General features: G+C 43.0%; 2 protein-coding genes across 4 annotated transcripts; one reads left to right on the top strand and one right to left on the bottom strand.

The window, feature by feature from the left end:
- Window positions 1-329: 329 nt before the first annotated feature.
- On the top strand, window positions 330-6885 carry LOC103989939 (phosphate transporter PHO1-2). 3 transcript variants are annotated; one of them, XM_009408903.3, is made up of 15 exons: window positions 330-619; window positions 1145-1198; window positions 1281-1518; window positions 1588-1936; window positions 2280-2328; window positions 2881-2955; window positions 3526-3655; window positions 4267-4390; window positions 4574-4823; window positions 4912-5016; window positions 5101-5145; window positions 5214-5366; window positions 5467-5748; window positions 6160-6296; window positions 6403-6885. In XM_009408903.3, exons 1-15 carry the CDS (start codon window positions 356-358, stop codon window positions 6491-6493), a joined length of 2346 nt encoding a protein of 781 aa, XP_009407178.2. In that variant the 5' UTR covers window positions 330-355; the 3' UTR covers window positions 6494-6885. The 3 variants fall into 3 exon arrangements, with proteins under 3 accessions (XP_009407178.2, XP_009407177.2, XP_018682563.2); XM_009408902.3 differs by having other exon boundaries at window positions 3514-3655; XM_018827018.2 differs by having other exon boundaries at window positions 480-619; window positions 1090-1198; window positions 3514-3655.
- Window positions 6886-7735: 850 nt separating this feature from the next.
- On the bottom strand, window positions 7736-12130 carry LOC135640826 (KIN14B-interacting protein At4g14310-like). The gene is made up of 3 exons (XM_065155594.1): window positions 10033-12130; window positions 8592-9217; window positions 7736-8423 (listed from the first exon to the last, which is right to left on the bottom strand). The coding sequence occupies exons 1-3, from the start codon at window positions 11986-11988 to the stop codon at window positions 7898-7900; spliced, it is 3108 nt and encodes a 1035-aa protein (XP_065011666.1). The 5' UTR covers window positions 11989-12130; the 3' UTR covers window positions 7736-7897.
- Window positions 12131-12391: the final 261 nt, after the last annotated feature.

Below are 12391 nucleotides of genomic sequence, written 5' to 3'. Positions count from 1 at the left end.
AAATTACTGTATTTAGAGGGATATATATATATAATGAAATTTTAATAAAGTATACACGTAATTTTGATGAACAATTATGATGAATATTTGAAAAAAAATTAAAAACTTTCATTGCCATAAATTATGTTGGATTTGAATCTGAGACCTATTATTTTTACAATAATATATTAGATATTTGAAAGTATTACTAAGAGAGTAAAAAAGAAAATCTTAAATTAAAAGTGAAGAAGATTTTTCTTATTTTATACTAACGGTGTTGGCTTACCCTCTCTATATATATACGTATTGGTTCCGTCCTCTCCTCCTCATCTCTATATCCGAAGGAGAGAAAAGAAGAAGAAGAAGAAGAGGGGAAATGGTGAAGTTTTCACGGGAGTTGGAGGCGCAAATGATCCCCGAGTGGAAGGACGCCTTCGTCGACTACCGGCAACTCAAGAAGCACGTCAAAAAGATCAAGCTCGCCCTCCTCCGTTCTTCCCTCCCTTCCTCCTCCTCCCCCGATGGCAACCCCGACGGCGTCGCTGGCTGCTGCGACAGCGGCTATGGCTTGTTTCTCTTGGACTCCGCTCGCGCATTCGCCGCCCGCTTTTACGCCTGCCGCGATGACCATCATCTTCCGGTAAGATCCCTAATCGATCTATGCAATATCTGTCTCTCTTTACATAAATCACGTCGAAACCTCATTAGGTCGGTCGTTCAATTCCTTTTCTTCTTCCCCGTCTTGCTTCCGATTCTCGGTTTCTTTCGGTTTTCATCGGATGAAAAAGGGGGGAAGAGACAATAGCAAAAGATGACGCTTTTGCTGTCAAAAGGCAGCGGCAGTTCATCGCGCCGTCACCCCATCGATCGTTGCATTCGATTTACTTCTGGACACGATGTGGTTTTCCTCATGGCACGAAAGCCACGCGATGATATGTACAACGTATACATGCGTATGTATGTTCGTGCGCGATCGATTACGCCCTCTCTGTTCCTCTTGGTCGGCGATACTGATTTGTTGATCTGTGCCGTCGATTTTGCTAATCGAATCGAATGGAATAGAATCGATCCGTATTCCTTGGCACTGAACGAAGGGTGTGAAATTTGCAGAACAATTGCAGACGGGACTAATCAGTGGCTCTGTTCCTTTTGTGTTTGTTGGTAGGCCGATGAGGAGAATCTCTTCGAAATGGTTCTCGTCCAATCCAGAGAAGATGAGGTAATTTGCTTATCGCATTTGTGTTGTGCATGTAGAAGTCGGAAACGTATAGCAGTAACAAAATGGATGGGTGGAAATTTAGGTGAAGGAGTTTCTCGAGAAGTCGGAGCAGGAGTTGAAGAAGGTGAACGCTTTCTACGCCAACAAAGAGAAGGAGTTCTGCGAGCGGAGCGAGATACTGAGGAAGCAACTCCGGATCCTCATAGACCTCAAACAGCTCCTCCACGAGCATCGCTGCAGCCGCCACCAATGCAGCGTCCCGCCCTCCTCCGGCGGCGGCAGCGTGACGTCTCTCCTTAGCGACGCCTCCTCCGTGTCCGGTGAGCGCGTCGACTATCGCTAACTCGGATGCTGATGCGTATCACTGAGCTGTTTTGCACCGGTGGCAGTGGGAAATCCCGAGAGCCCAGCGGCGGGAGCAGAGGAGCGGGACAGCCTGACTGAAGAGGTGATATCGACGCTAGAGAGGAACGGCGTGAGCTTTGTCGGTTTGGGGAAGGCGAAGGCGAAGAAGTCCGCGAAGCCGAGGGCGGCGACGTCGCTAAGGATCGATATCCCGGCGACGACACCGGCCCGGGCCATATCGATGATGTGGGAGGACCTCGTCAACAGCTCCCGGAAGGAGGACTCCGGCGGCGGGGATTACCTCAACCGGAAGAAGCTCCAGCGCGCTGAGAAGATGATCAGGGAGGCGTTCGTGCAGCTCTACCGAGGGCTGGCCCTGCTCGGCACATACAGGTTGGTCGATTACTCTGTTTCAGATCAGGCAACTCCCCATTGAGAGGGTGGGTGAGGTCGTCAATCTACATGGTAATGCATGCAAGAGTTGGACGTGGAGACGAGCCTTGCGTGCAGGTCGAGAAGACTGACCGATTCAATGACACCTGTTTCTTACTATTGTGTCATTACAAGACCAAAACAACACCGTAGTGCACAATTTCCTCCTCCTCACCTCCTCTCTTGGTGGAGGGATGACACACTCTGTGTCCATGGAAAAGTTAATTTCTCGGTTTAGTCGCATACATTTGTTTGTCAAATTAATCGATCGATTACTTACAAAAGGTTGTTCATTTGTACGCAGCTCCTTGAACATGGAGGCCTTCAGGAAGATCCTCAAGAAGTTCGAAAAGGTAATGCAGCACTTAACTCTATGGCCTTTAATGCGTAGCTTTAATAGATGACAACTTGGTCAATAAAGTGGCATGCTGTTTCTCTTCCTCTTTCGTTTGTTTCGTCTTTTCTTGATCTAATAATGATGACAAATGCAGTTCATCAATGTACATGCTTAATTCATCAATTAGATCGGGACACCGAAAGCTGTTCCAGCTAGCTATCATTCTGAATCCTACAGGAGCGAACGTCCAGGGCCATCAATTTATAGATACCTCACTCACTGCTGTGGTTGTTGGGTGGATGGGATAAAAAGCTGTGCCCAAGTATGGTAGAAAGGTGGCTTCTGCCCCTTTTACACATGAGGGGCATGAGGTGTTAGGTTTTGTTGGCCATGCCTATAAAAGATGAAGGAAGGAAGCTACTTTTACTCCTCTTCGATCTCTGCCATATATTTTTCTTCATTAAAGATATATTTGGGGAATGGTGATATTGTAGCTTGCATGATCATTAAGTAAGTGGCGGAGACATTACCAAGTATTAATTGAGATAGGACATTCTCTGTTTTGAAGGTGTCGAACCATCTGCAAGAATCGGCCGCGTTCTCGAGCAAGGTTAAGAGGTCGCACTTCATCAGCTCGGATAAGGTAACAATCACATCCCAACCCCACGTCCCTTTACTTATGGCTTTATTTATGGCATCTCTTTAGCTGCTATCATACTCTTTGTGCTTCTCAGACTAACCTATCCATGTGTTGTTAATACGATCTAATTTACCACCTAGTAGGATGAGCACTGCTTATCCCATGATCTAAGAATCATCCATGCATGAGGAACCAAGGAGGGGTAGATGTTGCCTTCGGATATGGAGAAGAGTAGACTCCACCACCTTATCTGCTCAAGGAAAAACAAAAAGAAAGATCAATAAAAACAAATTAAGTGGCTAAAAGGAGTATGATTGAAGTAACACGGTTGCCCACAGGTGTGCACCAATAAAAGATTAGCCCGGTCTTGTAGATGACCTAAAACTTTTAAGTCTCTCTCGGCATGGCATGGTTACTGAAATCTCCTGCAATTAATGCTCTACGTGACTGATAATGGGACCATAGTGGAAAATCCATTGACGGAGATCACAATCGTTGTCGTGGCCATATGTCCTTTGTTTTGTGTTGGAATCTCTTTTTCTATTTAAGAATAATGAACAGGGTCTCGTGCAGGTGATGAAGTTGGTGGACGAGGTGGAATCCATATTCACAAAACACTTTGCTGGTAGTGACAGGAAAAAGGCCATGAAGTTCCTGAGACCTCAGCAGCCCAAGGAGTCCCACACTATCACCTTCTTCGCGGGTACGTCGCTTTGGTTCTCGTCTGGTCTGTTGTTGTTGTTTTTTTCTTTAATTAAAAATAATTTCATATAAGGAGAGAGAGAGAGAGAGAGAATATTTTAAAATTTAAAAAAAAATCTAGAAATCATTAATTAAAGAGTATACTACAATATTTAAGATTAATGTGATTCAACAACTTTCATCTTATATAAAGTCAATTATAATATCCTTGAGTTATTGTCACTCAAACATAATATTTTTTTTCTACACCTCTCATATAAATTATGAAGAATTTATTATTATTATTATTTCAATCTTTTAAGAAACCTTGGAGAGCACCTCAACATATTATATAAAAATTCAAAGGCACCCAAAGAATGTTTTGAGTATACGATGGAGTACCGGAGAGAAAAACCTATTGCATGGTAGCCAAAGCATTGTGTCATCAGGTAAAACAAGCCTAAAGACATGGAAATTAAGGAGAAGAGTAGCCAAAGCTGGCATCTACTATGAAGAAAAAGATAGATAGCAGGGATCTCGGTGTTTGTTTTTGTCTTCAGGCTGCTGCCGTGCAGCGTGGACTTTGGTTTCCTTCCTCTGATGCCTTTGGGTTGTCTTTTCTGCTGCATGCAGGCCTCTTCACAGGCAGCTTTGTGACTCTATTCACTGTATACGCAATCTTGGCTCATTTTTGTGGCATCTTTTCTTCCACCGATGGTGAAGCCGGTTATATGCAAACCGTGTACCCTGTTTTCAGGTGCTCCCCTTCTCTTGGTCTTTTTTAATGCCTCATACATGACTTCCATCTTTGCACATCTGCTTTGCTTTCCCAGAGAGTATTTATTGGAGAGTAGAGACATCACTTGTAGAGTTACGTGCAAGAGTTTCCGGTCAACTGCTTGGTCAACTGAATCTATTATGTATCATGTGGTCTCTGCAGCATGTTTGCGCTCCTTAGCCTGCACATATTCTTGTATGGCTGCAACATATTCGCGTGGAGAGGCACCAGAATAAACCACAACTTCATATTCGAGTTCTCGCCAAACACAGCTCTAAAGCGACGGGATGCCTTTCTCATCAGCGCCTCCTTGATGACCGCGGTCGTCAGTGCTCTGGTCGTCCACCTCCTCCTTCGATCTGCTGGGGTTTCCCAGAAGCACGTTGATGCCATACCCGGAGCTCTCCTGCTGGTATTGAATCAAAAATCCTCAACTTCTTCACCTCTTTGTATCCTTTTCCAACCCTTATACGAAGCATTTCCATTATGTTTCCTTACAGGTATTCACGGGCCTGCTCTTCTGCCCATTCAACGTCTTCTACCGCTCGACGCGATATTGCTTCATCCGAGTGATGCGCAACATCGCGTTGTCGCCCTTCTACAAAGTAAATGCTCACCTTTTCCCACTTCTTCTCGGTTTCCCTTAATCCAGCAAACTACATGGCTTATGACACGGTCCATCATTTCAGGTACTGATGGTCGACTTCTTCATGGCCGACCAGCTAACCAGCCAGGTGAGTTACAGCTACCTGACAAAAGTTGCGGCAATAAGAACTTGCTCATGGTGAACTATCCGTGACAGATTCCACTGCTAAGGCACATGGAACTCACTGCGTGCTACTTCATGGCGGCCGCATTCAAAGTGCACCCTTACGAGACGTGTACTCGCGCCCAACAGTACAAGCTGTTGGTCTACGTTATCTCCTTCCTTCCTTATTATTGGCGTGCCATGCAGGTATGTGTGTATATATATAGAAATATACATGCCCACAATGTGTTTGTTCTGCGGCGCCTACCCGAGTAGCTGAACTTTGCATCGCCCTGCTGTTTCCAAGTGCGTCAGGCGGTACATCGAGGAGGGGCGCGACGTCAACCACCTGGCGAACGCCGGGAAGTACATCTCGGCCATGGTGGCGGCTGCAGCCAGGTTGAAGTATGCGGTGGAGGCCACGCCCCTGTGGTTCGCCATCGTCATCGTCACGTCCACGGGGGCCACCTTCTACCAGCTCTTCTGGGACTTCGTCAAAGACTGGGGACTACTTGACCTCAGCTCCAAGAATCTCCTCCTCAGAGACGATCTCATTCTAAAGAACAAATGCGTCTACTACGCCTCCATGGTGGGTGAAATCTCTCCGATTTCACTTCTCACTTCAAGTAGATCCGATTTCAGTTCCTAGATTTTGAAAACTAGAACCACATAATATAAGAAGAAGGCCGGTTTGGGAATATAAAAAATATATATATTCCAAAACCATATATTTTAATTTTAATTAAAAATTAAAGTATTTTTTTTATTATTTTTAATTTAAAAATATTAAAAACATATATTTTAATTATAAATCATCGATTTCGGTTTCAAAAAACCAAGAATCATTAACCGAACTAATCAGGTCTGGTTCGGTTTAGAACCGATGAATTAGCAATCTGATTGGGATTTTGTCCCAACCCGGTTTAGTTCCGATTTAAATTGGAACCCAACTGTCGTCGCTACCAACTCTTATAGATCGAATGTGATTTCTGGCTTGCAGGGTTTGAACTCGGTGCTTAGGCTTGCTTGGATCGGGAGCGTGATGCCGCTAAGCCTGGGGCAGGTGGAGCATCGATTGCTGGATTTCCTGCTGGCTTCGCTGGAGATCGTCCGACGTGGGCATTGGAACTTCTACAGGTCAGTCTCCTCACCCATTCCCGCACCTTAGTTGTTGCTATCCACACGTCAAGAAAGCTAATGTGGTGGTTTGTATCGGTTCGGTTCAACTTATTTACAAGTAAAGGTTGGAGAATGAGCACCTGAACAATGTTGGCAAGTTCAGAGCTGTGAAGACCGTCCCACTACCTTTCTGTGAGTTGGTTTCGGATGACTGAGGAGGAATAGGGTTTAGGGATTCGGATGGTTTGGTCCTGAAGCAATTCCGGTCATTCCAACAAAGTGAAGTACAGAGGATTTCTCACCGAATGCAGCAATCAACTTCGATGAAATAAAGCATGATTTGAGAAAAGAGTCCTAATTTTCGAAGCACGTTTAACATCCTGACCAAAAAAGATCAATGTGAGATTGAAGTTGCACAAGAGTAAAAATCCTACTTCAAGGCACATGCTGACTTCACTGCGTCTTACGTCATGGCGGCTGGATTCGAAGTGCACCCTCACGAGACGTGTACTCGCGGCCAACGCTACAAGTTGTTGGCCTACGTTATCTCCTTCTTTCTATATATATTGTAATATTTGGATTAATTTCAAATTCAGTAGGACTAAAACTATGATTGGTTTATAAAGATATAATAAATATGTTATTATCAATTTTAATTTAAATATTTTGATTAATAATTTAGATTGAAATTAATATATCAATTAACTCATCATTGTGACATTTAATATCAAAATCTATCTAATATTTAAATATGATGATATGAACGAATAAGAAAAGACTATTCGTGGATCAAGTTATAGAACTCATCCTAAAATGAACCGGATTACATCGAAATTATAATGCTCAAATGAGTCTCACATCAGCCTTGAACAAAATTAATATTAGGTTATAAAGATCTAATAGGAGAGAGAAGCATTGTTGAGTGCAATTGAGATTGAATTTTACACAAGAGTAAAAAAATATTATTTAATTCAATGATTTTTTTTTTTGCATAATTTAACCAAAATTCACTAGAAAGAACTATAAACACATTCATCAAACAAAGTTGACATATCAAAAGAAACAAAAAAAAAGTCCAAAGAAAAACACCAACACATAATTATTTTTAATCTTTATCTAAGTAGCGCTAATCGATTCGAACCGAAAGCTAATCAAGTTAGAATCGAAATCAAACCTAAACAGTTTGATTATGATACCTGATTTTTTAGAACCAAAATCATCAAAACAGATGATTCCAATCAATAATTTATAACTAAGAAAATATATAAATTTTATTTTAAATTATTGTTCACTAAAATAAAAAAAAGCCCATGGTTCCAACCAATTTGATTCCAAAACCAATCACACACAGTCAACTCAATTCCAGTTCTGATTCCTAAAATTTAAGAATAAAAATTATTAGTTCTAGAACCAAGACCAAGCCTAGATCGAGATAACCAATAGCATGCAAGGATAACTGAACAAAGTGTCAGGATATAATTGATAATAATAGCAGGGATTCAACTTTTAAATTGATAATTAAGAAATAAATAAATAAACGTTCTTAGAGATAAAACAAACATTAAATAGTACAGACCAAAGAGTTATATCGAACAAATATAGGATAATTCTGATAAATATTATAAATACCTCCATAAAGCTGGGCGATCTCTTGATATGACAAGAACTCTGGATCCACAGTAATCAAAAGTGGGGCAGTATAGATCATCGGGGCCAATGCTTTCCTTCACGCATACTGTATTCCCCCGATCAAAGCAAAAAGCTTGGGATCTTTCATCCTGAAACGCATCAAACACAAAAAGTCCCATCCCGCAAACGCCCATGACGACGTTGGTGTTTCCCCATACCTGAGTTAACGAAGAGTAGTGTGAGTGAGCATTGAATTCTGGCAATTCATAAGTCGTCACAAGCTTTCCTTTACGCAAGGAGAAATGTTGGACACGAGACCGTGGGCTGCCTTTGGCCAATCTTGCTTCTGTGCTACCAACCAATATGGAATCCCCACGAGAGAAAATTGAGTGCCCGATCCCTCCATGCCTAGAGATTTTTAGACCAACACCTGCCGGGACACGGAAATCAAGTACGTTGATACTTTCTTGCATGCAGAACACACCATCGTTGCCCTCCATTTCGGATGAACTCGCTCTGCAGATTAATTCAAGAATCAGCAGATGCTAAAATGAGGCAAAATGTAACAAAAACAAGAAGTGGACAGCATTCAGGTCATCCTTACACAGACACACGAATGTAATGCATTAAACCACTAAATATATATATATATGTTGAAAATAACATTAGAAATTAGAAATTCACCTCTGACGAACACCGCAGCCCGATTCAGCATCAGTATTGTTGACATGAAGGGAATGGACCTTTTTACCGGCACAGGTGACAGACAACAGAGGCTGCGGGGTAAGAGAATTTACATCCCAAAGGCTAATGGCTTCACTTCCTGCCACGACCACCTTTCCCCTACTTCGCCATTGTAGAGGGCTCGAGTACTCCATCCCCGTCACTGGGCTTTTGACTTCCCACTTCATTATTAGATCCCCATCGCGGATATCATAAGCACTGACAACCTTTTGCCCACTTCCAGTGCAGATTAAGAGTGGTCCACAGGGCCTGTACCACCACTGTGGTTGTCCAACAGTCTGCATTGAACATGAAGCACTTCTGCTAAAACCTCTATTGCTCAGCGAGCCAAGGACAATCCTGGATGATGATGGTGAGAAAGAATTAGTTGTCACATCCCCAAGAGAAAATGCTTTCACATCTCCTGTATAAAAATCCCATGAACAAAATCCAGATTCCAAAGCATTCCCAGCTGATGCAGCGACAACATATTTTCCAAAACATCCATCTGTACCAGGTGCACGGATTAACCAACAATCACCCCATATATTATGGGTCACTCCTGGTGGATTGTATACAGCCTTGAACTGAAAACAGAGAATGTTAAAGTAAATTAGTAGACAGCAGTACGAGTTTTTAGTTTGAGTTTGTAAGCATCATATTATTAAACTAAACCAAGAACTTCTTGATGTTTTTCATTGACTGCATACAGAGTATATCATATCAAAGAACAGAAGCAACATACAGCAATACTGCATCTACGAAGTAATTAGGATGGAACAACCAATGATCTCATCGGTGTGTCCTTAGACCAAGAGCTGGGTAAATTTTAATGCTTCTTGGGCCTATGGACTCAAATCTTCATTGAAAAACAAAAAAAAGATGCTAGCTATAGGATGCTGTCAACCAAGGATAAAGCAAAAGTGTTATGTGAGCATTATGCAATGGTCTCTGAGTAAGAAAAGAAATCAGAGATGTTTTAGGAAGCATTTTTGCAACCTGGAAACACTGTTTAGGAAGGTACTTGATGGAATAAACCTAGAATAAGGGCAAGATTTGGGTTGTTTGATCAAATTTTCAAGCTGTTGCATCCTTTACCAGGTATCGACCTATCTCAATCTGTACTTTGTTTCATTATTGTTCTATAACTCATGAATATATCAAGTCTCTTTACTCACAGAAAAGGAGATACATATAATGTTACAATTGTAAACTGCATATTGCTGCCATATAGCAATAGACAGAAGATTATTATTATAATGCAAACATGGGATGTTAATAATTAAGTCATTACAAAGCAAGTTATATGTCCAGCACATTTGTCATATCCAACAAAAAAAAGAAAAAACCTAAAGAAGAGTTGAGAAAGATACTAATGTAGATTAAATGTTCAAAAGTTTACCTCATTATTAGCTATGTCATAGTAGGAACAGGATCCTTCATCGTGGGCAAGAAGAATGGCTTCTCCTTCAGAGACAAACCATCCACCAGTTGATGGTTTTTGTCCAATCTCACATAAATGCTTCACGCAAGGCTCCTCGTTATCTACATGCAACATCATTGCAGTTTTCTTCTCTCGGTCCTCAAACTCTTCATGTTTTTCATTGAGTTCAATTCCAGCCTTGCAATGCTCAATGACCTTCTTCCTTGAAACATACCTTTCATCTGATGAGCCCTTATCAACCCCCAACTCTCGTACTGCCACATGACCAATGGAGACACTTTTGCTAGGCTCCGCTTGTACAGAATTTAGAGAAGCCAAGAACTCCAATGCAATGGGATTTGCTTCGATAGGACTCCCTGGCCCATCTTCCACATCTGGATTGCTATTATGATTTGTTCCAAGTCGTCCAGATGATCTCCTGTTCGTTAGTAACTTGTGATGAGGAAAGAGCCTTTCTTGTAATCCTTCATCAATCGAATCATTAACTAAATGACCTGGAACACTTATTTCCTCACACTGACGTGATACCACATTATGATTATTGTGGCAATCGACTCCTTTCATAATTTTCGATGGACCAAATTGACATATAGTACCATCAATTGTGCAGCCTACAGCTTTCTCAATCCCAGATATCTTGCTCTGGATATCAGACAGTATCAGCTTAGATTCATCTGGGTTGTTGCTATCCAACATTTCCTTAGTTCGTTTGATTTCAGAAGCAATTTTCTGAACTTTCCCTTCCAACAGAGCCAGCTTCTCATGAAGCTTGCTTGGCTGCTTATTAGCTACAGGAGCACCTTTCATGTAGTCCTTTACTTTCTCGAAGACTGTAACATCTGCAGATGATTTTTCTGGAATCTTCACTGTTGGAACTGAATCGATACACCTTTTCTCAGAAGGATCGTTCTTAATGTCAACATCACCACCCGCCTCCTGTGAAGTCTGTGATTGTACAACTATGCAATCTTTCTTCTTGTCGTTCGACAGAACAGGGGCAGTATCTTTGTTAATATCATTTAGAGCTTTTGAATTAGATGCTGTGCAACTCCTGCCCTTCAAGCCATTTCGATCAGAAACATTCTCTGCAGTTTTGCCATCAGTAGATGTTGAACATGATACCAGCCATACCTTATGTTTGCTTCTATCGGAACACACTACTCCGGATTTTTGCGCCAACAAGTTGGTTTCCTTTTTCTGTTCTGCAGTTGTTCCTTTCTCTTTGGCACAATCATCACCACCGTCTGCTACCAATAGCTTTATAGCGGCTACCTCTTTGCGGCTATGTTTCTCTGAAGCCACACCGGCGGCAGTTCTGCCACTAAGTTTCTCCGAGGTAGCAACCGTAGCTTTTGCATCTTTCTTAGCCGCTGGCAAGCCGATAAACCCATTAGGCTTAGGGTTTTGCTGCTGTGAGACGGCGATCCTCGTAGCCTGTCTCTCGTTATTTTTCTTCAAATTTGAGCCCAAAACCCCCTTCCCCTGGTGGCAACCATCCGAATCCCTAACCCCACCCGATCGGCCGGCCTCGGCTTCCAGATCCCTGCCTAAATCTCCTGCCGTCCGATCGGATGAGGAAACCCTAGGAAGGCGGCGGTTGCCACGGAAATCGGAAACCAACCTCGAGAGATCAGAAGGATTGACAGCCTTACCTCTCGGCAAAGACGACGTGGACCACCGGACGCCGACAGCCGCTGCCGGCTTCTCGACGAGCCTGGGCACAGGAGTGGGCCGGATGGAAGATATCTTCCCGCCGGAGAGGGTCCTAAGGTTCTCCTTGCCGGCAGCGATTGGGGTCCTACGGGCGGCGGGGGCAGCTTTGTCCTTGGGGGTGGAATGGAAGGGGAGCTTTTGGGGCTTGGACGCCGGAATCTTCCCTCCGCCGCCGCATCTCTCCTTGATCCGCGACGACATCTCCCGTCAACGGCAGGGATGGCGATAATGTTAGCAAGGGGTGAACGTGACGGGAGAAGAGAAACCGAGTTGGAGGTGAGAAGGAAAGAAAGAGAGAAGAGAGGGAGGAGAGAAGGGAAAGGACAAAGGAAGGCCGTGCCGATTTGAATTCGAAATGGAAAGAGGATCGAGCGGGGAGGCTAGGAAGAATTAAAAGAAGGAAAGCGGCAGCACAAAGTTAGCTCCATCCAACGGCACGGCTTTGATGGAATAAGCACGTGGACGGCCTTGGATGATCCATGTGAATACTTACGGTTCGGAGATGGGAAAGAACGGTGTTGGGTCTGAAAGATGGACGGCTTTGATCATTCATTCGAGTGAGACTGATTTGGTTGGTTGGTAACGAAATGAGAACACGAGCATT

Source organism: Musa acuminata, chromosome BXJ3-6 (assembly GCF_036884655.1).
Source record: "Musa acuminata AAA Group cultivar baxijiao chromosome BXJ3-6, Cavendish_Baxijiao_AAA, whole genome shotgun sequence".
Taxonomy (NCBI): Eukaryota; Viridiplantae; Streptophyta; class Magnoliopsida; order Zingiberales; family Musaceae; genus Musa; species Musa acuminata.
The sequence above is the reverse complement of the archived record's forward strand: the minus strand, read 5'-3'. Positions and strand labels throughout refer to the sequence as shown.

Bases quoted from the DNA above. Each gene is read 5' to 3' on its own strand.
- LOC103989939 (XM_009408902.3), top strand. From the start codon at position 356: ATGGTGAAGTTTTCACGGGAGTTGGAGGCGCAAATGATCCCCGAGTGG. The intron at 5,017-5,100 runs GTAAATGCTCAC...CCATCATTTCAG, and splicing joins CGTTGTCGCCCTTCTACAAA to GTACTGATGGTCGACTTCTT. The intron at 5,749-6,159 runs GTGGGTGAAATC...TCTGGCTTGCAG, and splicing joins GCGTCTACTACGCCTCCATG to GGTTTGAACTCGGTGCTTAG.
- LOC135640826 (XM_065155594.1), bottom strand. From the start codon at position 11,988: ATGTCGTCGCGGATCAAGGAGAGATGCGGCGGCGGAGGGAAGATTCCG. The intron at 9,218-10,032 runs GTAAACTTTTGA...CTCTGTTTTCAG, and splicing joins ATGACATAGCTAATAATGAG to TTCAAGGCTGTATACAATCC. The intron at 8,424-8,591 runs GTGAATTTCTAA...ATTAATCTGCAG, and splicing joins GGCTGCGGTGTTCGTCAGAG to AGCGAGTTCATCCGAAATGG.